The sequence below is a fragment of the Nicotiana tabacum genome, chromosome 16 (assembly GCF_000715075.1).
Source record: "Nicotiana tabacum cultivar K326 chromosome 16, ASM71507v2, whole genome shotgun sequence".
Classification (NCBI taxonomy): Eukaryota; Viridiplantae; Streptophyta; class Magnoliopsida; order Solanales; family Solanaceae; genus Nicotiana; species Nicotiana tabacum.
The window spans coordinates 52769673-52796349 of record NC_134095.1 but is presented as its reverse complement, the minus strand read 5'-3'; the positions used below and the strand labels follow the sequence as shown (position 1 = coordinate 52796349).

The 26677-nt window shown below is 37.3% G+C and overlaps 2 protein-coding genes across 2 annotated transcripts in view; one reads left to right on the top strand and one right to left on the bottom strand.

Annotated features, from left to right (window-relative positions):
• Nucleotides 1-6755: 6755 nt before the first annotated feature.
• On the bottom strand, nt 6756-7187 carry LOC142170237 (uncharacterized). Its single transcript, XM_075232093.1, has one exon. The coding sequence runs from the start codon at nt 7185-7187 to the stop codon at nt 6756-6758; it is 432 nt and encodes a 143-aa protein (XP_075088194.1).
• Nucleotides 7188-9981: 2794 nt separating this feature from the next.
• The window catches only part of LOC107822074 (midasin-like), a 63870-nt gene continuing 47174 nt past the window's right edge, over nt 9982-26677 (top strand). The window contains exons 1-17 of the mRNA XM_075232806.1: nt 9982-10229; nt 10352-10695; nt 10926-11010; nt 13343-13599; nt 14143-14337; nt 14577-14737; nt 17829-17938; nt 18017-18136; nt 19000-19072; nt 19863-19985; nt 20059-20143; nt 20217-20307; nt 20395-20523; nt 20604-20660; nt 20744-20920; nt 21009-21134; nt 21209-22960. Of these exons, the coding sequence (XP_075088907.1) occupies nt 10125-10229; nt 10352-10695; nt 10926-11010; nt 13343-13599; nt 14143-14337; nt 14577-14737; nt 17829-17938; nt 18017-18136; nt 19000-19072; nt 19863-19985; nt 20059-20143; nt 20217-20307; nt 20395-20523; nt 20604-20660; nt 20744-20920; nt 21009-21134; nt 21209-22960 (3990 nt within the window). The 5' untranslated portion in view covers nt 9982-10124. The remainder of the gene's footprint in view (nt 10230-10351; nt 10696-10925; nt 11011-13342; nt 13600-14142; nt 14338-14576; nt 14738-17828; nt 17939-18016; nt 18137-18999; nt 19073-19862; nt 19986-20058; nt 20144-20216; nt 20308-20394; nt 20524-20603; nt 20661-20743; nt 20921-21008; nt 21135-21208; nt 22961-26677) is intronic.

Sequence of the window (26677 nt, the reverse complement as noted above, 5' to 3'; positions counted from 1 at the left end):
ATAGCTTTCCGGAAACGTGCCTGGATTGCGCACGCAGATCGGGAAAAAGTAGGATGAGGTTTTGAAGGCCTCGAAACCCCGAATTGGGTTCTAAAATACGAGATGACGCTTTGGGTCATCACATGAAATTAAAACTAGCGGTTCTTTGTCTCATTTATTAATAAACAAAAATTGTTGTCCTTGGAATATATGTCAAGTGCTATAAGAAATAATTTATTGAATAGTCAATTAATTATTTTTAATATTTAACAATTTAAATGAATTAAAATTTTACGCATTAAAATCTTTCTTATTTGAATTATGAAGAAAGTCTGACCATTTAAAACTTTAAACCTGTTAAGAGTTTACTTTATACAAATCTATGTCTAGGAGTTTAAAATTAATTAAAATTTTACTTATTAATTTTTTTTATTTAAATTATGTAAAAAGTCCAAAACCTTTAAAAATATTAAGAGTTTACTGTATGTAAATCTTACACTTAAAAATTTATACTATATTAAAAATACAAAGGCCCATAAAAAACGTATTTATCTTTTTTACCCTTTTAAAATTAGAGCTCACACTAAACCAAAAAAGTTATGTAATTATCTCCCTAAGATTTAGGTAAATTAACTAATATTTTTAAGAATTTAAAATCAACCATTATATGCTGATTTAGTTGTCCAACGAAAATACATCCAAGTACCATATTCTATTTATCAATGTCATATAACAATATTATATTTACAAACACCATATCTTTTAAGAAAAGATAATCGCTTCCGTTGTTTTTTTAATTTTGATACAAAATTGGAAAGGTTCTATGAACGAATATTATGTACCTTGATTACAAAAAATAAATTTTATCATCGTGTGATAAACAAACATATAGATATCAACGGGGAAAAAAGACTCAACTCGAGAAAAAAAATTCCAAAAATATTTTAAAACTTTTTATCTCGTTGTTATATTTTTTTATGAAAATATGGAATTGTTTTTATTATTATAAATTAACTAGTACTATTACAAGGATAGAGAGTCCTATTGGGCTCATTCATAGATTGTTATACCATACTACAATATTAGTAGAGCCATTTACAAAAAAAATCCCAAATTCTACTAATTTGGAAATTGCAACAGTAGATATAGTCCTATTATAAGTGCTTCCAGTTTTATCTTTGTGGAGGACTTGCAAAAGAGAGTTTGGAGGTTGTTCCATCGGATAGGGGGTGGAGCTACTTGGGTGCTTAAATCCTTGAGTGGCCAAAAAGTGCGCTACTTTGTTCCCATCCCTGAAGCTATGCCGGATCAGCGGATTCTGCAATTTCCTCAGTAGTGACCTGCACTCAATAACCAAGTTAGAGTAAATAGAACAAGTATCATTACTAAGCAAGGAAATTACATCCGTTGCATCGGTCTCAATTTCAATATCAACAAAATTTTTATTCCAAGCTAGTTGAAGACCAGTTTTGAGGGCTAATAGTTCCATGTAGGTAGGGGTGTAGGCTATGGCAGAATTGTTGTAACCCAAAATCCAATCCCCACGGCCATTTCTGAATACACCCCCAATGCCTCCTTTTCTATATTTTCCTTTGAAGGTCCCATCAATGTTTAGTTTTAAGGAGTGGTTTGTTGGGGGTAGCCATTTAATAATGACAATGATATATGGCGGAACATGGTTTGGAGAGTTGGTACTGTGGATAAATTCTTTGCATCGTATTAGAACTGTTTCAAGCGGAAGCGAATTACACTTTTTGTTGAAAAAGTTATTATTACAATTTAACCACATAGACCATATGGCAAAAGAAAAGAACATGTCCTAGGAGATATCCCATTGATCTAAAGTTTTGTGCAGATCTTTTAATGTATTGAGCCTGTGGTCAAGGTTTTGCTAGAACTGAGGAAGGTTGAGTTGAGCGTCGCTCCAAAATTTGGTGGCTATGGGGCATTCAAAGAAAATGTGAATAAGCGTCTCCTCCACTACTCTACATATGGGACAGAGGGTGTCAATGTGTAATTCGATTTGGTGCAAATAGCTTAGAGTAAGAAGGCGATTGTGGAGCATTTTCATAGAAAGTATTTTATCTTATGGAGTGTGTTAAGTTTCTAAATCCATTCGAATTTAAAATTGTTGGGAAGTGGTGGTGAGATTAACTTGTGTATAGAGCTGGAGGAAAAGATACCATTAGAACTGTACGCCCAAGTTGGTATGACCCTAGTATTGGTGAGGGAGTCTAGTTTTATGGATTGAATTTTGTTTTGTATGTCTGTGGGTAGAGTATAGGATAATTTTGAGAGGTCCCAAGAGTTTATTCCCCATAGGTCTTTGACTTTGAGTGTTTGATCATTGTAATTAATTGGACCCTAAATGATTGAGCTTAAGGGTAGGAGACTCGGTATCCATGCAGAGGTCCAACAGTTGATGTTGCCCGGGCCCACTATCCATTGTAGACCTTGATTGCAAATTTTCTAGCCTATTATGATGTTATTCCAGATGAATGAATTGGAGATAAGATTTCTTTTGTGGTTGTATTTTGAAATAAGAGTGGAGGCCCATAGAGAGCTAGGATTGTTGAATAGATGCAAGGAGAGGTTAGCTAGGGATACCATATTTTTATCTACTGCTCTCCTGAGACCCAGACCCCAGCATGTTTTGGTTGGGTAATAGTGGACCATTTGATATGGTGAATTTTCCGTTTTTGAGTGGTGGTGCCCTAGATAAAATCTCATTGGATTTTGTCAATTAGCTTTAGAGTGGATGCATAGAGCATGATATATTATATTACATGGTTTATGATGGCATTAAGAGTTGATCTAGCGAGAGTTGTTCTTTCTGTAATGGAAAGGAAGTTAGTTTTCCAACCAACAAGTTTTGTGTTCATGTGATCAATAATGTAGCGAACATCAGATGCTTTGGGTTTTCGAGTGAGAATTGGGAAACCCAAATATTTCCCAAAATTATCACTGGGTTGGATGTCCAGAATATTGGGAAAGTGATTTTTTGTATAGGCATCAAAGTTTTGTGAAAAGATGATTTTTTTAGAATTATTGATTTTTTGGCCCGAAAGCTTGGAAAAGAACGTAAGGCTATGTTTGATTGTGTGGATTGACTTTGAGTTAGCATTGGCAGAGAGAGTTAGGTCATTTGCATAGAATAGGTGAGAGATGGGAGGGCAGTGGGATTGATTTTAATCGGATCCCAGAGTCCGATGTTAACTTGGTGGTTAATGTATTTGGACAATAAATCCATACATAGGATAAAAAGGTAGGGAGACATTGGGTCGCCTTGCAATACCTCTCGAGGGGTGAAAGAATTCTGTTTTGGAGCCATTAACTAAGATGACAATTCTGGAGGTGCTAACACAGCTCATAATAAGTTTTATGATGTGAGGGGGAAATTTGAAGAAAAATAAAGTCCGGTAAATGAATGACCATTCAAGGCGGTCGAACGTTTTTTACAAATCAATTTTAAGGAGGACCTTTCCTTTTCGACCCCTTATTTTTTGGAAGTGGTTTATGATTTCTTGAATCATAATGGCGTTGTCGCAAGTTCTTCTGCCCTTAAGGAAGCTAGATTGACAGGGGCCAATTAGTTTGTCAAGGAAGGGCTTGATTCTATTGATTATAATCTTAGTGACTACTTTTTAGATGGTGTTAGAGAGACCAATGGGTCGGAAGTTGTTAAGGCTATTTGCATTTTGAAACTTTGGGATGAGACAGATATATGTAGAATTAAGTGAGGTGGGGATAAAAAGGTCCTTAAATTTTTTTTGACAAAAGGATAGAACTTGATTTTTTACGATATACCAATATTTTTGAAAAAAAAGGGTGAATGTCATCCGGTCCTAGGGCCTTAAAAGGTTTGAAGGAAAAAATTGCTTGAGTGACTTCATAGTCGCGCAATAGGTAGTCTAATAGGGAGAGATCTAAGTTGTCAAAGGATGACTGTGAGTTCAAAATATTTTTTATAGGAGTATCTATGTGTTCTGTTTGGCAAGCCTTTTTGGAAATATTGGGATGTGTGGACTAGAATTTGGGCTGGATCATGGATGCAGTTACATTCATTATCTTTAAAGTAGAAGATAGTATTTTTCCTTCTACGATTGATGACACTTAGATAAAAGAATTTTGTATTGGTGTCCCATTAATTTGCCAGTTTAAACGGGAACGTATTTTCCAATAGTCTTCCTCAATTTTAAGAATGGTATTATATTCAGTAATTGGATCATTTTCTAGGAGATGCAGGAAATGACTATGCGGGTAATTTGTGGATGATTGAATTCCTTGTAGTCTTGCGAGGATTCTTTTTTTCTTTTTATTAGAGTCCCCAAAAGTGTTTTTGCCCAAAGAACGACACTATGTTGAAACAATTTTGTGGCTTCAAGGAGTTGTCTATTTTGCCACGAGTCTTTGACTATTTTTTCAAATTCCATATGGTAACACCGGTAAGTTTCTAGTCTAAATAATTTTTTCTTATGGGGAGGTTCTTTTCCTTTAAAATGGAGAAGGAGTGGGGCATGGTCCGAGTGGGTTCTCGGGAGGTGGGTGATGAGAGCATTAGGGTATTGGTTGATCCATAGGGTGTTACCTAGGTATCGATCTAACCGTTCTAAGATAAGACCACCCGAATTAATACGACAGTTGGTCCAAGTGTATTTAGCCCCTTTAAACCAAGATATAATAAATTACAATAGTTTATGCACGACCAAAACTGTGAAGCCCTATTTGAATTAAGAGGCCGGCCACCACATTTTTCATTTTGGGATAGAATTTCATTAAAATCCTCTCCAACTAACCATGGTCCATGATAGTTATCTGCTATATTACAGAGGTTGTTCCAAAGGTCTTTTCGCATATTTAAACAAGTACTAACATAAAAAATACTAACAAGATAGGGGGTTAGACGGGAGATACCTGTAGTATGGCATGTATTTCCTGGTGGGAGCGGCTAACAAGATTTATAGTGACTAAGTTTCCATACCATAGTATCACAATACTACCCTTATGGCCTACTGCTGGGACTTCTAACATGTCAGTGAAGTGGAACTCATCCCTAAGAGGTGCATGGTCTATCATTTTTGTTTCTAGAAAGGCAACCATGCATGGGTTGTGAGTATGCAACAACTCTCTAAAGTTCCTTCGGAATTCATCATTGTTAGACCCACGAATATTCCATACAACTAGGCTCATTGGGCTATTCATTGGGTTGTGGTGACTGTTCCTTACTCCTTGGTGAAGGAGGTAGTTGATCTGCCTTAGGGAGGGACTCAGAACCGCCGCCAAATTTCCCGTTGTTTGGAGAATTGGGGGGGGGGGAGCGAATGTCGATTGAACATTTGTAAAGTGCCACTGGGCACCGGAGAACATAGTTTTTGTCTTCCAACTCTTGAAATAGCATGAGGGTTGCTTCTCTAAGGCTTGAAATCTCGGTGAACGATCCCCTGACCGGTGGAGCTATTACCTCCTATATTGGCTCTTTTGGGATCTCTGGGTTGTCTTGCTCTTGTTTGAATGAAGGTTGTTGTTGGTGGTGGAAGTCCATGGGTATTGGGTGATGCTGAGGGATTGGTTGCCAAGGGTAGAAGACTGGGTTGTTGGTGCGACTGGAGTGAAGAAAGGGAGATGATACAGTAACTCTATGTTGTTGAGTGGATTGAAGTGGTTCGATAAGTTCCACTGTTCTTGCATATTGTGAAGCAGTGTGGGAGCAATGGTTGTGGCTAAAGGGTCCAGTACATTGGCTAGCCACATGTGGTTGATGTAGTTCCCCATAGCTAGGGCCATGCCTTCCGAAATTAGTTGGGCTAGAAAGGTCGGATTCTGAAGAATAATCCAAACTTCCTGGCCATTGATGATCATCGGGAAGGTGACTGCATGGCCTAGGAGACCTTGCTCTATCCAACTTTGGGGATCTTGGTGGGGATTCTGAGGTTGGGAGACAAAGGTTGGTGGATGGAATGGAATTTGATGAGGAAAGGGGGAGGGTGAGGTTGTCCATTGCCTACTGGATTGTGACAGGTTGAAGGAGAAGGATGTGGATGGATATTGTATAGAGGAGGGAGATATATAGGGTTGATAGTAGAGTGAAAATCTGGTGCAAACGATTGCATATCTAATGGTGAAGATTTTGCATGCAAGGGGGATATGAAAGATTGGGGGAAGGAGAATTTGTGATTGGTGGGATGCTGGCCATTGCCAAGTGCTGAACAAATTCTAAAGAATTAGAGGGGAGGAGTGTATTATGCGTGTAGGAAGAGGGGTTTGAGCTATCAAGTGGATTAGGGTTTAGATTGCATGGCTTGGGGGTGCCACTTGTATCCATATGAATGGATTGGTTGGTGGGGTCCACAGAGAACTTTGGGCATAACGACAGAGTGTGTTCGAAATTGGAGGAGGCGTTTGGAGTTCCAGTAGAGAAATTTGAACAATTAGAGGTATTGAGGGAATCAAATTTATTATATGTAGGCATTAAAACATCTTCCTTTTTTTGTAGGAGGAATTCCTTTTTTAACATTCCTAGAGTCATTAATCGTAGAAGAATTAGGATCATTTAATGCTTTATAGACTAGTTTTTGAGAATTAAGAAACTTACCTGTAGCTGCATCATAGATTTTTATACTGTTACCTGGTACTTTAATTTTTGCTGGAATTTTTTTTTGCTTGCTTTCAACAGGATCTCTTGGTCTTTGGTTTCTTCGCCTGGTGAAGGACACCACTTGCCATTGCTCTTCTGGTGAGGGGGATGTATTTAAATTATTTGTTTCCTTACCTTGTTCTTAGGCGATAGGATCTTGCAAATTGTTACTCTTTGGTGAAGTAACTATGCATGAGGTAACCGTATGCCCAAGGTAGCCACCGTTCTTGCAAAGGAAATTTATTCCTTCATAAACGAGTTGTTGGAGATGGGAGCCAATTAGGATACACTGTTGAACAGGCTGGTTTAATGGTAGTTTCACACAAAGACGTGCATAACGATCTCTAAGGGTGGAGCTGGTGCATGCATCAATTTTAAGTAGCTTCCCTATAGAATTGCCAATTTTCCTCAAGATTAATCCGTCGTAGAATTCTGTGGGTAGTTGTGGTAGACGGACCCAAATAGCTATATGAATTTGTTTAGCTTTCCCTGCTACAAAATCCGGTTCCCATTGCCTCGTTGATAGAAAGTATCCATTGATAAACCATGGACCATTGTGGAGAGCTGTAGTCATGTTTTCTTCTTTGGAGAATTTGACAATGAAAAAGTCATGGCCTAGATCAATTAGAGGAAACGTTTCAGTGGGTTTCCATAGTTGAGTGATTTTTTGCTTTTAGATATTAGTGTGGAATTCTTTTTCCTATCAATTTAACAATCACTGAGAATTTTCATGGGGTATACATTCTATTTCCGTCCTCCGAGGTTAGAGTAATTTCTTTAATTCTTTTTGTTAAGGAAATTGTTGTGGTTTATTGTTTTATACTGGAGGAAGGAGTATATTCTAGCATTAGGTCTATTTGGTTAGATTCATTAGGTTGGTGATTAATTGATTGCGTAGGAGAAGAGGGATTCTCTGGGTTTGTTTGGATTATTTCTTCCATTGATTCAGTGGCTAGTTTGTCTTTGAAAGATGGGATAAAGGCCGCTTGTTCCCTACGCTGATAATCATAGGGAATGTCGGGGTTTTTTGGGGGGATGAGATAAGGCGGCGCCTCATCGGAGTTGGTGATGAGATTACTTATCGGAATCAACGTCGGCTGCTAACTCTTCGATAACAACAAGAAAGTTTATTCGCAATTCACACATCTCTTTGTTATATAAAAAAAGAGCTTTAATTTATTTCCTACATAAAATATTTATTTAGAATTTTGATAAATTAAATCAAATTTTATTTATTTTTCTTCATGGAAATAGAAAACTGATTATACTTACATATAATCTATAGTCATAATAAATATTGTTTACTAAACCTTCCTCTAAATTAGAAAAAATCAATCTTTAAATATATAATTCTCTACCATATACCATATACCACGTATTTTTTTTATGTTGAGCAAGTTTTAAAATTTGTAATCTCTTTTGTTATAAAAAGTAACTTACCTTCATTTTTCGACCTAAAATGTTTGTGTTAAAATCTTGATGATAAATTAATTATGAAAAAGTTAACATTAATTTTAAAGTTTCATTATTTTTTGTATTCATTATTTGATAATTAATAAAAAGTATTATTATTTCCTTGTAGGGTGATATTAGGAGTGCACTAGATCTCCTTTTCACAAAATTAAGTTATTATTTAATTTTTCAAGCTTTTAACATTTTAAGAAAAATAATAACTATTTAATTAATATCATTGGATGGAGATCTACGAAAATTTGTTTAAAGAAAAGTTTCCTGAAGACTGACCTAATTAGGTGACTGGAGTTTTATGAAAAAAAAAACGGTATTATTTAGTAGATTAAAATTTCAAGAAATATATATTTGGGATGTAGCGACACATCTACCGAATAAACAATCAGGTCAAATATTTATATCCAGTAGTTAAGGTTTATAATATTTTGATAAAATAACCATATTGACAAATTGTGAGGTAATATAATGCTGTTATTGGTCTAATTGATAGTCGAAATTTGTATTACTTGTATTCCAAAGAGATGTTAGACGAGATACAACAACATGGCATATTTATATTTTATTTCACAAGATATTAAAATTACAAATATTATATAACTAATTCAACTAAATTCATCATTTTTGTATATTAAGAAGATATTATTTCAATGTATAGAACAATTTTATTTTTCTTGTATATATTTTATACCGATTGATGCAAAATATACGTGCAACACACATACACTAAAGCTAGTAAATAATTAAATACACGAAGTACCTGGACAAGGTGTTCTAGCCATATAGTATGACTAAACTTGTACTGCAGTGGAATATGATGCTTTAGGATTAGTTAAATCCATAGAATCGTTGCTCCAAATTAATTAATAACAAAAAAGAATGGGGAAATTAAACTAAACTTTTTGAAATATTGCCTCCACTAAAATAAAATTTAAATTAGGGAATACTTCCAAAAGATATTTTTTTGATCTAGTAACTATGGTGGAATACGCCACATACATAACATATTCAATTTTTTTTAGAGCATCCTAGAAATGTCTCTTCCGTTCTTCTTAATTTGCTTACTTGTAATTAGCAAGTTGTAAAAAAAATTGTATTGGCGTGTGATAATACAAGCGGAGTTTATTTTCTTCTTAAATGTAACGAGAGTTGCACCGCCCAAAAAAATTCAAAGGAAAAGGAAAGTGAACTTTGAAAGTAGAATGAATGTTCTTTTTCAAAAAAATTAAACCAGCTAATTTAAAAAATTTAGTTGTTTGTGAAGTCACCACCTATGATTAAAACTAAAAACATATTAGGTCATACAATCTAATAATTTTAAAACCATTTGATTTTACTTTGAAATAAATTCTTTTGAAATTTTGACTAACCCTTATTTGTTTGTGACAAAATTCCAAAACAAGAAACTTAATGATGGAAAGGTGGTAAGGATCTTACAAGTTGTGTATTGTTATAATTATTTGTGTTTTTTTTTCAATTGAATTCTTAAGTTATTTAATTATAGTATTCGAACGATTTCTCCTATTAAGTTGGAGTGTAATCTCAATAAATAAAAAAAAATTTATTTACAAGTAAAATAGTGTGAATTGTTACCTTCACTAAAGAAATAAATAAATATTACACACATAAAATAACATAAGCGAAAGATTACACAGCCCAAATGTGACATAAAAGAGCTATAACCAAATTTGGCCTTGAAACATTACCAAATAAACAAGCAGGAAGCAAATCGAAAATTAAAACAAAAACCGGGACCATGAATTGTGAAGCGATGTATCCGCAGTGACGTACATTTTACAAATACGCAATACTCGAGTCTTTAATTCTTAACCCGACCGAATTCGTAAAGTTAGACCCAGCTGGCGACCCGCCGAAACATATAAATCAAAAGTAAAGCGGCAAAATAAGAATCCTTAAACCCTAAACCCTAGTTTCTGCCAAAGCTTTCCCCCTTCACTCTTCTCATTCACCTGTAGCTTTGTTTTAGCTTAAAAGAGGCTATTTAAGTTTTGCCCCAGCTTAATTTCAATTCAGATAACGAAAAATGTCATTTGATGGGAGTTTTCGGGTGGATTATGAGCTGCAGAGGTTCCTTTCTCGGTGCCCTGAGCTTGCTTCTATATCCCAATTCGATTACTTATTAAAGAAGGTACCCAAAATCTAATATAACCAATAAAAATTTAAATATATTTAAATCACGCTGTAGCATTTGTATTCAGTACCTTTTGTCTTGAGTATGACAAAATTTCCAACTTTTATTGTTAATAATAGGGTGATAAAGTTACAGGAGAAGAAGTGGTGAATGCTTTGGGACAACTTATGATACATCCAAAGTATACAATCCCTTTGGTCGGATGTTTTCGTCCGCTTGCTCGGAAAATTGTGGACATAGCTATTTCCTTGCTTAGATTGGTGCCCAATTTGAGGTGCAACGATGATGGTGACTTGATGGAGGTCGACCAAGAAGACGATTGTAGAGAAGTTGAAGGTTTAGATATTGAAGATACTATTCGTATTATTGATGTTTATGCTAAAAGAGGGAAGGGCTTGAAACTTCATGAACTAGCTTGTCTGGCATTTTGTAGAGCTCATGATTTGGTCCCTTCATTATTGAGGTAAAGTATATTCTTCCATTTGGTCCCTGAATTTAATAAAGGTCGTTATTTCTTGATCAAAGTTTCTGTTGCACCATGGTACCCAGTACCCACAGTGCTTGAGTGCTGCCTTATATAAGAGTTTTTTGTTTAGCTGTGCTTCAGTAATGGAAGATAATATTGCATAAGTATGAAGTGCTGATGCATTTCTGTCTCATTTGTTGAAGTAACAAGTGTTTTCCTTGCCGCAGGTCTGTATTGGGTTATTTTGAGTTTGCTCCCCCTCCATTCGAAGGAATTAGACAGAGAAAATCAGTTATGGAGGCAGTTGTTCTGGTATTTTGTTCTTAATATCTAATTTTTGCTCCATAACTTTCTATGTAATTCTCATACTGAATTTGTCTTCCTGTTGTCTTGTCTTTGTGAGCTAATTTTTGACACCATACCTCTCTCCTGTTTACTTCTTACCGCTTGGTCGTGACATGCACAGAAAGTTAGAAACTGCAGATGTTAGATTGCTCCTGAGCATTAACGATATCAAGTGAATTCTAACTTAAAAGTGATCACCAACCTGTCTCTTGTCTTTCTTGATTGTACAAATTTCTGATATAAACCTAAATTTGAACTGATAGAGGAGTGTGCCATGACCTCAACTACGCGTATCATTTGTTGTATCTGGGAATTCTAGAATTATATGAGTTGTTGGGTAATGGGTTAATAAAGACTTTAAATTTGGCTTGTGTATGATATAGGGCATGTGATAGTTGTGTCTGTAGCCTTGCTACGGTGGACAGTGTTACAAAAGAAACAGATAAATAAAGGAGGAAAAACTCCAATTTCTACCTAGAAGTGTGAAAATAATTCATAGGTGGGTGATCAATGTATAAAATAACACTTCCTCCATTCCTAGCGAAGTCCAAAGTCTCTGGGCAACTTTGGAACCTAGCTTTTTCCATCCTGGGCTTGAACTGGTGCATGCCTAGCTCCCCTCTTGATTTTTGACGACTTGGCAGAGAGGAGGAGTTTCTAAGTCCTCCTTCTCCATGTGGAACACTATTCCTGCAGCTCCGTGCTGGGTAATTTGGAATGAAAGGAACACTAGAATATTTGAAGGCAAGAATGACAATGTACTTAAGCTCAAACATTATTGTATATTCATGTTTAGTTTTGGTGCTGCATGGCCATGGCAAATGTGTTAGAGCCTGAAGCCATCTCTTTTTTTTTGATAATGGTAACAAATTTTATAAGTGAGTAAAATATTTACAGGAGATTGTGTGAGCCACAATCAGACCCCAAAAGATCTGAGACCACCTAGCTTATTCTGCTCGATTACATTTCTTCTAGCAAATCTAGTAAAGAATGTACGTCCTCCCTGTAGCTCTCTTTGCACCAAAAATGAAATAACAAAAAACAATTAAACTTAATTTTCTAGTAAGAGCTAGGCCTATCTTCAAAAGCTCTTGCATTCCTTTCCTTCCATATGACCCACCAGATGCAAGCATGGACTACTTTCCACCATTTCTAGTAATTGTGTTTAAACATTGTCTTGATAATTTCTTTGGAGCACTCTTGGGGAAGCTATCAAGCTGTAACCAATCAGGCTTGATGTTTGCCAATCTTGGCTTCATTGCGAGAGCTAGATGGTTAGGGGTGAGAGGAAGAGGGACAAATCTTTATATGTTTCCCCACTCATATGGATCATCTCGAATGAAGTTAGAATGCAGCCTTTCAAAAGGATGCTGATTTTGGTTTTTGCCGGAGTATGCAAGATTCCAATTTGTATAATGAAGGATGTCCGTTGTGAAAACTTTGGTGGATAACTTCTATTACTCCCTCTGTCCTGGATTATGTCTCACTTCCACTTGAAGTTCAAATTATGAAATCTTGACTAATTTACCCTAACACACTTTGTCTTGTGGAACTAAAGCAGTTACAATTTGGTAGCACTTTTATCTTATTTTAGCTAGTGTGTTCGATTTTTTTGAGAACTGAGAAACGCTGGAGGTCTAGAGGTGCACAGTTCGAGATGGGAGGTGGGGGAAGGGGGTAATGGTTCTGCAGTTTTAAAAAATGTACTTTATTTCTCCGGAAAATGGGAAAAAAATATTAACCAAAGTGATCTTAGGACTTATAAGTGGATTCTTGTCGGTGGTTGTTATCATTGGAACCATCTACTTAAGAGAAGATGCATTTGATTCCTTTATTGTCTAATTAAATTTCAATCTTGCACTTTGAGTTTGTTTGTCTTAATAGTCACTTTATGCTTAATATTTTTCTTGTCTCTGAAAGTTTTTGGGAACCCTTGCTGGTAATGAGATATATGTGTGACAATACATGCTGAAACTTACCTATGGTCTATATACAGAGCGTTTAAGATTTTGTAGATCTAGTCTAGGATGGCTGCTAGTTGTCTATTGGGCTTTACATTGTTTCCACATTGTTCTGAGTTAGGGAGTTAAATCGAGTACCTTTATTATTATTGTAAGCTCATTCTCTTGTGCAAGTCTATGATGATAAGTTGCTGTTATCCTCGACAATGTGGTAATGATTTCTCCATTGAATTCAAAATTCGTTGTTTTCTTCTCTCCATTTTTTGGGATAAGTACTATTTTAACCCAATTTAGCATAGCAAATTTTATAAGCTGCTATCTAACTACTCTCTTATTAGGATGGCGCTGGTTTGCTGAATGTAGTACGAGTTTCATATCGTCTCCTTCTAGCAGACCCTGAAGATTTTGCCACGAGATGGAACTGGTCTTGCTTTTTCGACGTTATAAATCTGGGTAAAAATGAAGAGCCAAATAGAAGTGCGTTTGACTTAATATGGTATGGGATAAGAATACTGTCGATAGTTTTCAAGTTAAATGACCAAGCTATAGCAAATTTCAATCGCTGTTCTCAAGAAGCATATTGCTGTTCACTGAGGTAAGTTGTTGTGTTCTAATTCGTTGAGTTAATGTTACATTTTTTAAAGAGACAAGTGTATCAACTGCTTGATGTAAGTCATAGCAAATCCTTAGTTGGAAAAGTCTACTGGAATTGGAGCTATATATTTGATACCAGATGCTACTAATTTCTTGGTTAATGCTCTAGCTCGTGGTAGGAATAGTAATATGACTTCAGAGAGTAATTTTTTCCTTCTTTCTGGATTCATGATTCTTCCATGCTGAGATTTTTTTGATAAGTAATCAAAGATTTTATAAATGTTTGCACTAAGCGAGTGCGAGAAAATATAACTACAGATTGTGCAAATCTAAAATTGCATCAAGATCCTGTATAATTACCAGGTTGCATCAAAAAGCTAGCAAAAATATACATCTTTGTTTAAGGTTATGTAAATTTCTCCTTTGGCCTTCAAAAATTCTGTCATTTATGACATGAGTATATGCTATGCAGCATTTCATCTGATTATTTGTGGATCTGAATATACGTCTTCTCACGTTTGAATTGATGATTTCAAATCTGCAGCTGGAAAGAATATTGTCAGGATGGAGCACTGGAGAAAGCAGGCTGGTATCTTGAATCCTCACATGAAAATAATCGGGACTTAGCTGGTGGAAGCATGGGACTCAACCGATGTCATTCGTTACAATCTTCACCTTTTGATTCTTTAGTTCTGTCCTCCTCAACCATTCAGGAGAAAGGGGACAGGAAATTGACATGGTAAGAGCATTCCTAAATATAACATCTCTGTTATAATTTGCTAGTAATGTGGCTGGATGCGCTTAAAAGTTGGCATTTACACTGGTACAATTGGGGGTAGTTGGGAAGTGGGTCGATTACAAAGTGGTGTCCTTGAGATCCTTTGTATCATAGACCTGTAACTTACTGGATTTCTTTGTCCATGCTGCTTCTTTGTTCCCCTAAACAGCATTTAACTTTGATCTTTTAAAAATGTGCAGGGAATGTGGGAAACCTTTCATCTTGACTTCTGCTATGCAGAAGAGTTATGAGATGGTGTTCCTGGCTTTTAGTCAGAGGTGGCCTGTTCTTTTGTATGGCCCTGCCGGTGCAGGAAAAACTGCATTAATTTCAAAGTTAGCAGAACTTAATGGGGATCGGGGTATGTTGTTAGTTGCTCCATGTGGAATCAATCACCAATAGCATATGTATATCTTTTATGAGATGGAATTGTCTTTTGTTGCTTGGTTGTTGGCTGTGGATGTTTAGTTGAGCTCTTAAGGTTAATGTATCCCGACTTAAGGACCAAAGAGATGTAAACTAGTCAAAAAGTAGTCACGAACTTTAGAAAAGGTTAAAAGTAATTATTCCTACTCATATCAGATGTTGACATCTATGGAAAAGGTCTAATAATTTCCTTTCCCTCATTTATGTGGTTAATTTGAGTCTTCCAAAAAAATTAAATAAAAAGTGGTAGCATGCATTTGAATAATTAAGTTTAATATATTCCTTTAGTCCCCGTTTGTCACTTTGTTGAGGTTTAAATCTGATTCATTGAGATCTTAACCTTGTAAGTGCATTTGTTTCTTTTCCCTTACAATTACTTATTTTCTTTAAATAAATCTGATTCATTCCGAGCTTGTATGAGCCTTAAAATCGTTAAGACTTTCAATTAAAGAATCATGTGAAGATGTGCTTTAACCACTTCTTTATCCACTACCACCACATAACCTCCACCTCCAGCCTTCTCCGCACATCCCATTGACAACAGCCACCACTATTAATCACCTCCATTGCCCACCACTGCCAGCTGCCCTCAGCCACCACTAACCATAACCAGCCATCATCGCACAACCACCACCACCAACCCGCTAATGCCAGACACCGCTAAACCACCAATCACCTGCATCACCGGCCACCTCCACCTCAACCGATCTGTTACCATCACCAGCCACCACCACCAATCAACTCTACAAAAGAATCTGAGCATCATGCAGAACCTTAAGGTGGTAGTTTGAGTAGCCCAAGATCATCTAAATTCCTTCGGAAACCCTTGCACAACCGATAAGAAACAAGTGGAGCATTCTCTAACACCCTTCCGCGTGTGTAACACGGTTATGAGATTTACGCTTGGGTTTGATTTTTCTTTTGTTCAACATTTTTTGTTTTTTTTTTTGAAGTAGAGAGAGATGAGGTCAATAGGAGTGAGCCTGGATTAAAGGGAGATAATTAGGCTCATTAGGCTAATGAGCAGGGTTGGGAAAGCGAGCTCTTCAGCGCTTTAAGTGTGAAGCAAAGTGACACAGTGTATGTTGCGCTTCAGAGTCCTGAAGCGAAGCGGCTTTAGTGAAGCGCTCGGTGAGCTGGTAATATTTGTGTTCATAAATATCTCAGACTCCACGTGAAGTCCAAGGCTTCAATAACAACAACAACAACAACAACAACAACCCAGTGTAATCCCACAAGTGGGGTCTGGGGGGGTAATATGTACGCAGGCCTTACCTCTACCCCGAGAGGCAGGGAGGCTGTTTCCAGGAGACCCTCGGCTCAAAGAGGCAACAAGAGACACTATATTAGTACTATCAATAGACTCATAATAAAACAACATAAAATACCACAAAATCCATAACATAACATAAAACAAAGTAACAACAATATAAGAGATATAGGAAATACGAGAAAGATGTAAGGTATTAATACACAACAGATAAAGCCCATCATCAGTAGTTGATCAATAGCATCCTAAGACTAACTCCTAACTGACTAGTCTCACTCTAGTGCGCTGTAAAAAAGACATCACAATTTCCCCTAACCTACAACCTTAATGCTCGATCTCCACAATTCCCTGTTCAGGGCCATGTCCTCAGTAACCCTAAGTCGCGCCATATCCTGCCTGATCACCTCTCCCCAATACTTCTTAGGTCTCCCTCTACCTCTCCTCGTACCCACCACCGCCAGTCGTTCACACCTTCTCACCGGTGCATCAGTGTTCCTCCTCTGAATGTGCTCGAACCATCTGAGTCTTGCTTCCCGCATCTTGTCCTCCATGGGGGCCACACCCACCTTCTCTCGAATATCTTTATTTCTAATCTTATCCTTCCTTGTATGCCCACACATCCACCTCAACATCCTCATCTCTGCAACTTTCATCCTCTGGATGTGTGAGATCTTCACCGGCCAACACTCGGTCCCATACAACATAGCAGGCCTAACCACTGCCCTATAAAATTTACCTTTCAGTAACAGTGGCACTTTCTTGTCACACAGGACTCCCGCCGCTAACCTCCATTTCATCCACCCCACCCCTATACGGTGTGTGACATCCTCGTCGATCTCCCCGGACCCCTGAATAAACGACCCCAGGTACTTGAAACTACCCCTCTTAGGGATGACTTGAGAATCAAGCCTCACTTCCACTCCCGCTTCCGTCGGCTCTGCCCCAAATTTGCACTCAAGGTATTCCGTCTTCGTCCTGCTCAACCTGAAACCTTTGGACTCAAGGGTATGTCTCCAAACCTCTAACCTCTCGCTGACGCCGCGTCGTGTCTCGTCGATTAGGACTATGTCATCAACAAATAAGGTGGAGATCCTTCTTCTTATCCCTGTATTGTTCCACCATCCTCCTAATAAGGTGGATAGCTTCTGTGGTAGATCGCCCCGGCATGAACCCGAACTGGTTGTCTGAAATAGACACCGTCCTTCGCACTCTCATTTCTACCACTCTCTCCCAAACTTTCATGGTATGACTTAGTAATTTAATACCCCTATAGTTGTTACAGATCTGGGTATCACCTTTGTTCTTATACAACGGGACCATTGTAATCCACCTCCACTCTTCGGGCATCCTATTAGTCTTGGATATAACATCCTGTTAGTCTTGCACGGACAACTCACATGCTATAATATCAATATCAGTATTGGCACGAACAACTCGAACAGCCATTGCAAAAGGCTGGTTATTTCTTTCACAAGCTGAATGTGGTACCATCACTGGATATTCAAGTTTTATTGACGTTCTAGATTTGGAATTGATTTAAAAAGGCATTGTCATAAATTTTGAAAATTTAAGTTGGATAGACATTTGATTCCCAAGTTTGAATATATACTTGTATCACATGTGAGTATGGCCATCTATTGCCATCCACTTTCACAAATAGCTAACAGATGCTTTTGCTTATGGTGCTTTGAATAAGATCTTGGTTCGTTCTAACTGTGTCTGCTTTTTTCTTGTTGGTAAATGTTCACAAACATAGTTTTATTCCTTCACATGGATGAGCAAGTTGATGGCAAGATGTTAGTTGGCACTTATGTCTGTACAGAGCAACCTGGTGAATTCAGATGGCAGCCTGGTTCACTTACCCAGGTTTCTTACTCGTTTGAGAAATCAATTTATTTCATTATTCCTACCTTGTCATAGAGTGAGGATTATTATGATATGCAGGCTGTTTCCAATGGATTCTGGGTTGTCTTTGAGGATGTTGATAAAGCACCTCCTGATGTTCAGTGCATCTTATTGCCTCTGTTAGAAGGCACAACTTCGTTCTTCACTGGGCATGGAGAGGTATTATGGAATATTGTCTCTATCTGTTCTAGAAGATCTCATGCTTATCCTTTGATGCTTTTCACTGCATTCTCTTTTGTCTGGATTTGCTAATTAGCTTGTTTATATATATATATATATATATATATATATATATATATATATATATATATACTTTTTTATTTTTTTATTTTTATGGTTGTAATATCTTGACTCTCTCCGACTTTATAATCCATTGAAAGCAAATTATGAAGGTAAGTGGTGGCCTACTGTTTCCATTGTGCGGTTTTGTGTAGCTCTTTAACTAGCTTCTTGGAAACATCTGTTTTATTTCAAGTTAATTATTTGTTTGATTTTTTGTAGCATTATTCTTATGCTTATTTATGCGCATGTTTAAATCAATTTGATAGTGATATTGATTGAACACTTCAATGATTGAAACTGTTCATTATTCTGAAGCAAGGAGATAAGTCAAGATTCTATGCTTTAGTCTTTACATCTGAATGGAAGTGAAATTCTTTTTCTTCTGATTCATTGGACAAGTTGTGATTTCCTAACTTGTGGCAACTATATCTTTCCCATATGGAATATATTCAGCAGTGCTTTAGCCATCATTATTCATATTCCATTTCCTGACAAATCTCAGAACAAAAAAGATGTTAGAGGACGGTGTGTGTATCTTGCCCATTTAGTTAGTTAAACAGATGATGTTGCTGTTTGCCACCATGATTTGTTGTTTCCGAAGGCTAGCCCCTTTTTTGGGTCTCCGTGCTGATTGATCCTTGGATCCTAGCATTCACAAGTTGATTGGTGAAATGCTACACTGCTTCTTGTGCATATTATCCTGATGATGAAGGAAAACTAATACGTATTAATCACTGCAGGCAATCCGAGTCCATGAAGGTTTTCGGTTATTTTCCACGATGACAAGCACTAAGATAGATATATCTATGGAAGGTTGGTATTGCGACTTAGTATAAATTTTGGTTTTCTTGTCCACGTTCTATGTACCTAACTTAAAAAAAAACATTCTTAGTATACTTGTTTGATTTTCCCTAGTTGCTAGTATTTTGGAGTCTGCTGTTAGTTTCTTTTCCCCCCTTTCCTTCTCTTTCCCTCAGTCTATTTGTGAAAATAGCACGCGCTCATGGTTTCCGATGCTTGGTAAGAAATAGATTCTGTATTTGGCTGTTTGCAGAAGTTTTTTTTTGTTGTTTTCTGATAATTGGTTGGTGAACTTCTTTTGCTGCTTGAGTGCTTCTCAAAAGTTCTGGTCGACTTTCTTCCTACATGTTTGCACTGTGATTAAATTTAAGTAGAAGTGGGTTTGGGACCTCAAAGTTCTCAAAGCTCTTTCCAAAATACCTTCAGTACCGTGTCAGTCACTTGTGTCTTTGGGTGGTCTGGCGTTCTCCAACAATTGTGAGTTCTTTCCCAATTGTTGGCTAGCATTCTCAGAGTGTGAGGAAAGCCAGCTCCGAGTTTAAAACTGACATGATTCTGGCATATGACAACTACAAGCTCTTGTTGTCAGGATTTGTCATTTTTTTAGTAGCTCCTATTAAAGGTGGATGTCTCTATTGACCGTTCGTAATGGTACCAATACTAATGTTTTGCTATTAATGTTATTGATGTCGATAAGACTTTCTTTTATTGCAACATTTATATCTTGTTATATATTTTACCCTTCTTTATTATTTTGGGTTCGTTTCCATCGTTAGCTGAAAGCGGCATCGTTCTTTAATAGGTAGGAGTTCTGTTAGTGCACTTTGGCGGAGAGTAATGATCGCACCTTCAAGTCATCAGGACTTGCTGAAGATTGTGAACAAGTGGTATCCAGAATTGGAGTCTCTGGCAGCACAACTTATTGGTACGATAGATCTAATGGTTCTTCATAGGTTTTCTACCTCTAGAATGTCTAATTCTGTGGGCACATTTTGCAGGAACATTTTATAGAGTTAATGAGCTAGTAGGATCTCATTTTGGAACTGGTGCCTATTTAGGTTTTCATGGAAGGTTTTCACTAAGGTAAGCTCTATCACGACCCGTCATTTGAATCTGTACAATATTGTCGGCTTTAACGATGTCTTACCAATTGCAGAGATCTTCTCAAATGGTGCAAGAGAATTGCAGGTTTAGGTGTTCATTTTAGCAGGGATGGTCTATCAGCTTATGAAAACATTTATAAGGAGGTCTTACATGATAACTAACGCTCAATTTGTCTTTTCCTTGCTAAATATTTCAGTTATGCTAAACAGGTGGATGATTTGACCTTGTAGGCTGTAGATATCTTTGCTTCCTTTTCAACTTCACATGAAAAACGGTTGGCTATTGTGAAAGAGATAGCTAAGATGTGGTCAGCAGGACCTGTGGACACATTGTATCCCATTGATAGGCCTGTTATTCAGGTATCTGTTATTTTGTAATGTGATATTTTCATAACTTACAATATAGCAGCTTCATTTTCTTATTTGCAACATCTCTGCAGGAACTTGCATCTGATTTACGTATCGGAAGGGTTATACTTAAGCGTAACCACAGGGCTGTGAGTGAATGAACTCTGATCTTTTTTGGTAGAGCATGATATGTTCTTTTGTTCCTTTCTGAAGTTCTTTACCATTGTTGTAGACCTGGGAAGAGAAGAAGCATTTCGTTGAGATTCGGAATCTAATCCACGTGCTTGAGAGGATAGCGTGCTCTGTTAAGTATAATGAGCCAGTTCTTTTGGTGGGTGAGACTGGTACAGGGAAAACCACTCTTGTACAGAGTCTTGCTTCAAGACTTGGTCAAAAACTTACAGTCCTGGTATGTTTGGGAAATATCTGTGAACAAGAGGAATTAAATTTGCATTTAACAGCCTTCCATTTCATCAACAAATTACATTATGTTGCAGAATTTGAGTCAGCAAAGTGATATCACAGACTTGTTGGGTGGATTCAAACCAATGGATGCTCAGTTCATCTGTATACCCCTTTATAAGGAGTTTGAGAACCTTTTTACCATTACATTTTCGTCCAAGGTAAGTTTCTAAATTTTACCTTTTTAAATGTTGTTTCTTTCAGCTTTAATCAATATCACATACTATTGTTTCAGGAGAATGAAGTTTTTCTTGTACGTTTAAGGAAGTTTGTATCTGAAAAGAATTGGAAGATGTTATTAGGCGGATTTCAGAAAGGTGTCGGAAAGATAATTGAAATAGGAAGATCTGGGTCTGGTACAAAGCGGAAGAGACCTTTGGAGGATAAACTGATAAAGGCTTGGGAAGCCTTTTCCCTGAAACTAGATAAAGCGCGTATGCAGATTAGTGCTTCTGGTGGAATGATATTTTCTTTTGTAGAAGGAGCTTTTATTTCTGCACTTAAGAATGGTGAATGGATACTGCTTGATGAGGTGAACTTGGCTCCTCCAGAGACCTTGCAGCGAGTTATCGGTGTACTTGAAGAAGAAACTGGATCTCTGTGTTTGACTGAAAGGGGTGATGTTGATTATGTCAGTAGACATTCGAACTTCCGCTTATTTGCCTGCATGAATCCTGCAACTGATGCTGGGAAGAGAGACTTGCCCATTTCGTTAAGGAGCAGATTTACAGAATATTTTGTTGATGATTTGTTGGACGACAAAGACCTTTCTTTGTTTATTAGTCAGTTTATTGATGGGGACCATTCAAATAGAGAACTAGTCAATAAAATTGTACAGTTCTATAAAGCAGCCAAGAAACAATCTGAAGAGAAGTTACAGGATGGTGCTAACCAGAAGCCCCAATATAGTTTAAGATCTCTTTACCGTGCACTAGAATACACAAAGAAAGCAGAGAGAACTTTTGGGCTTCCAAAAGCCCTTTATGATGGCTTTTGTATGTTTTTTCTGATTTCATTAGATGAACCAAGTGCTAAAATAATGAACCAATTGATTACTAAATATTTATTAGAGGGTAAAATACCTCCGCAGATCTCCTTTGATGCTTACTTGTTAGATAGAGGAAACTCAAGGTCTGATGATTTGGTGGAGAGCTATGTTTTGACTAAGAGTGTCAAGGAGCATATTAGAAACTTGGCGCGTGCCATATTTGTTGGAAGATACCCAGTTCTACTTCAGGGGCCAACATCTAGTGGAAAGACGAGCCTTGTCCAGTATCTTGCTGCTATAACTGCTCATGAGTTTGTGAGGATTAATAACCATGAACACACTGATCTGCAGGAGTACCTGGGTTCCTATGTTACTGATGCAAATGGGAAGCTTGTCTTCCATGAGGGTGCACTTGTTAAGGCGGTTCGCAATGGTCATTGGATAGTTCTAGATGAGCTCAACCTTGCCCCATCAGATGTGTTAGAGGCTTTGAACAGGTTGCTAGATGATAATAGAGAGCTTTTTGTCCCAGAGTTGTGTGAAACTGTTCGAGCACACCCAAACTTCATGTTGTTTGCCACTCAGAATCCACCTACCTTATATGGTGGTCGCAAAATGCTTTCACGAGCATTTCGCAACCGTTTCGTGGAGATCCATGTTGATGAAATTCCAGAAGATGAGTTGAGCACAATATTGACCAATAGGTGTGAAATCCCAGAAAGCTATGCTAGGAAAATGATTGCTGTCATGAAGGAACTACAATTGCATAGGCAGAGTACTAAAATCTTTGCTGGAAAACATGGTTTCATTACTCCACGTGATCTGTTTCGGTGGGCTAACCGTCTCAGGGAATTTGGGAAGTCCTACGAAGACCTAGCTCTTGACGGTTATTATTTGATGGCTGAGAGACTCCGAAATAATGACGAGAAAAAAGTTGTCCAGGCAGTTGTCGAACAGCAGTTGCGGGTTAGACTAGCTGAGGATGATATGTACAAGCAGGTTTTCTCTCTTTTACCTCCCGCTACTTATGCTGCATTCTACGTAGTAATAAGTTTTTAACACTCATTGTTGTTATTGATGCTGGGGAGATTCTTTCATCACTAGAATTTTATGGAGTTACCAGGTTTACGTTCCTTGACTTCTAAAGATATTGCAGAAAGTTCTCCTAATGAAATTATTTTTTGCTTGATACTGGTTTCTTAAATGTTGAAAGAGGAAGCCTGTTGATGCAGGTGCTGAGAGAGGGGGGAGGGGGAGGAGACTATATTCTTTTAAGGGCCGTTTGGTTGGAAAGAAGTTATCCTAGGATTAATTATCCCGGGATTAGCTATCCCGGAATTAGTTATTCCACCTTTCCACGGGGATAAAAAAACACTACAATCCCGGGATTAATTATACCGCAGTTTTCTACCGACCAAACATGGGATAAACTCTTCTTAAATTTAGTCGCGGGATTAGTTATTTCTTATCCCTCATACCAAACGAGCCCTTATTGATTAAGTAAATAGGATTTTATTTACAATGGCACAAATAGCACCCGTGTAGAAGGGAACAAATAGCACCCGTATACAAGGAATACAACAACAACACTACAAATCCAATGTAATCCCACAAGTGGGGTCCGAGGAGGGTAAGATTTTATCTAACTGTATACAAGGAATATACCAAAGAAAGAAAACCTTACAAAATGATATGGTTTTCTACAAACAACACCCAATCTTCTATACCTGTAGGAAACTCATGGGTGCGCCAAAAGAAAATTAGGGATGAAAGGCTATTCCTCAAATAAAGGGTAGTCTGGTACACAAAGCATCCCGTGTTCACGCAGGGTTCGGGGAATGACCGCAACCAAAGGGGTGTAATGTAGGCAACCCACCTTGATGCATAAGATGCTATTCTTCAAATGAACAAAATCCTTTTGTATTCCATCCAAAACTCTCCTATTTCTTTCTCTCTCGGGAGAATATATTATTTTCTTCCTGAATTACTAGCGATACTCGATGCAATATCTTCCTGGTGATGTTCAAAAGCTCATTATTATCATGAAATGGTAAAACCTAAAAGATAGAATCTACTTGGGTGTGGGAGAAAGAGATAGAGGGGGAGCAGATAAGGATGCTAATTAGACAGCCTATGACGGGGTGGGGGATTAAGAAGACCGAGTAAAGAAATGGTATTAGGTTAGATGGAAATTGGTGTGGCATCATTGCCGGGTCATCTTGTGGTGATCAAATTTTATTTGTGGAGGCAGTTGACAACCTTAGAAGGGTAGAAACTGTTGTTAGAGAGGAGCTATTGCATTAAGCGCACATGAGTCTGTTCTTATTTTAGTTGGCATTTGACAACTTCGTGTTCTCATTTTTTTCTGAATCAACAACTAAGACCAGATCAAAAGGAACCTTTTCTGAATATAAATGTTACCTTTCTTAAAAAAAGGAACTTTCCGAAGTTGGCATGTAGTTGAATTATCGGATCTGAGTTACTTATTAGATTGATGTCATATTCTTTTGATTGTCTTGTGTCACTTGTTTCATATCAAACACATGTCATGGTGACCTTTCACTCTTTTCTTGGGGGATAAAGTAATTACTTATGGAAGTTGTGAGAAAAGACACCCGTAAACAATAAGTGTATATATATATATATACATATTTTTTTTTTGATAAGGCGAAGGTTTCATTAAAGGAGTACCAAGAAGGTACCTAAAAAATTACAAGTTACCGCATAGTTGCATCAGTTACCTTCCCAAAATACTTATAAAATCCATAAACTGATCTAAGTTTTCAACTATATTTCCTTTACACCAGAAATACAAGTTTTGAAGGCAACTGTTTTTTGCAAAAGCTAGGTGATTTCTTTGGTTCTCAAAACATATCTTATTCCTTTCCAACCAAATGGTCCAAAAGATGCAGAGGGGTATAAGTCTTCCAGGTTTTCTTCAGATCTTTCCTAATTTTCTGGTATTGCCAACACAACAGTAGGTCTTTCACATTCCTTGGCATCACCCAATGAACTCCACTCATGTTCAGAAAAAGATTCCAAATTTGTTGTATTTGGCTACAATGCAAAAAAGAAGATGTTCCATCGATTCTTGGGACCTTTCACACAAAAAACATCTACTGCACAAAGGTATTCCTCTTCTCTGTAACATCTCTTGAGTTAAGCATGCCCGCCTAGCTACAATCCATCCGAAACAAACAACTTTAATAAACAAAACGTATATCAAAGGCTAAATACCTAGATACCCCTTAAACTTGGTACCATTTGTAAGTTAAGACACTTCAACTTTCAGAGTGACCATATAGTCACTTTAACTCGGCTAAAGTGTATCTCTTAAATTCAAGTGTCTGATGTGGCAAACTGCATGTTCAAAAAAACAATTTTGAGCGCATGAGTCCTTTTGTACCCCTTTTCATTTTATATTTGGAAAAAACTCTTAAATTTATAGTGATCTCCTCCCACCTCCCGCGAGCATGCGATCGAAAATAATGGCCGCTCCAATCTAACAATGACCCTATAGTCACATCTCTCACCCTTTCAAAATTGAAATTATCCACTCAAAACCCATTTGACCCCCCCCCCCCCCCCCCAAATTTGCAGCACAAATCCCCCATCAAAAACCAAAACTACTTCAAATTTTAGATTGGCAGATCAACAAAAACCTCGAAAATGTCTAATTTTAATCTTAAAAAACGGAAATCTAGGTGATGGAAATCCAAACGCTTTCATCTCAGCTAAAATTTTTTCCTTATTTAGTTAGGCATAACAAGTCAAGCACAATTGAAGCCAACTTTAAAATTTTCTGGCTGCTAACGTCATTTTTTGATGATGAAAAACTTTGTTACTGGGTTAGCCTCTAACTGACAATTTTAAAATCGTTGGTTAATTATCGCTATTAATTAAATCAAGAACAGAGTTCAAGAACTAAAAATAACATTAATTTTTGTCCTTACAGTCAAAGGAGTAGAGTGAGAACTAAATTTAAATATGGAATAAGCAAAAGATGGATATGACTAGCGAGGACTAGGCTTGGGAAGAGATGATGATATCCGACACTGGAGAAGAAGAAGGGACGGTACAAGGTTGGGAAGAAAGGGAGGAGACAATCCGGGGGTGGGGAGCAGAGTTTTGTTTTTTTCTTTTTTATTTATTTCTTATTGTATTTTTAGGCTTTTTAGTTACTTGTAAAAGACGTATCGTTCAGTAACTGGTTCACTTGACATGGCAATAGGAAGTGTGCTTTGCGCTCCTAGCTTTATGGACACTTGTGTTTAAGCGGCACACTTTGGCCGAGTTAAAGTGTCAATTTGGTCATTAGGAAAGTAAAATATCTAACTTACAAATCATGTCAAGTTTAAGTGGCTATCTAGGTATTTGGCCTATATCAAAACGTAAAGGTTGCCTACATAAATACAAGGGGGAATCGAGCTATTCTCTACGAAAGGCACACACTCATCATCTATACAAGCGGCAATCAAGTTAATCTAAATAAATGTCACCTCATAATCTGTTTTGTATTCCACCATTTCAGATGGCCTTCTATTTCTTTCTATCCACAGTACCACATAACTGCCATGGAGGCTACATCCCAAGCCTCCTATTCCTAAATGCCTTGTCCATGATTTCCTTACTTTTGATACTCCCTCCGACCCAATTTTTGTGATGCACTTCGGCTAGGCACGGAGTTTAAGAAAAAAAGGATAGACTTTTGAAATT

What these genes read in the sequence shown, in the direction of transcription:
- LOC142170237 (XM_075232093.1), bottom strand. Translation starts at nt 7,187, where the DNA reads ATGACTACAGCTCTCCACAATGGTCCATGGTTTATCAATGGATACTTT.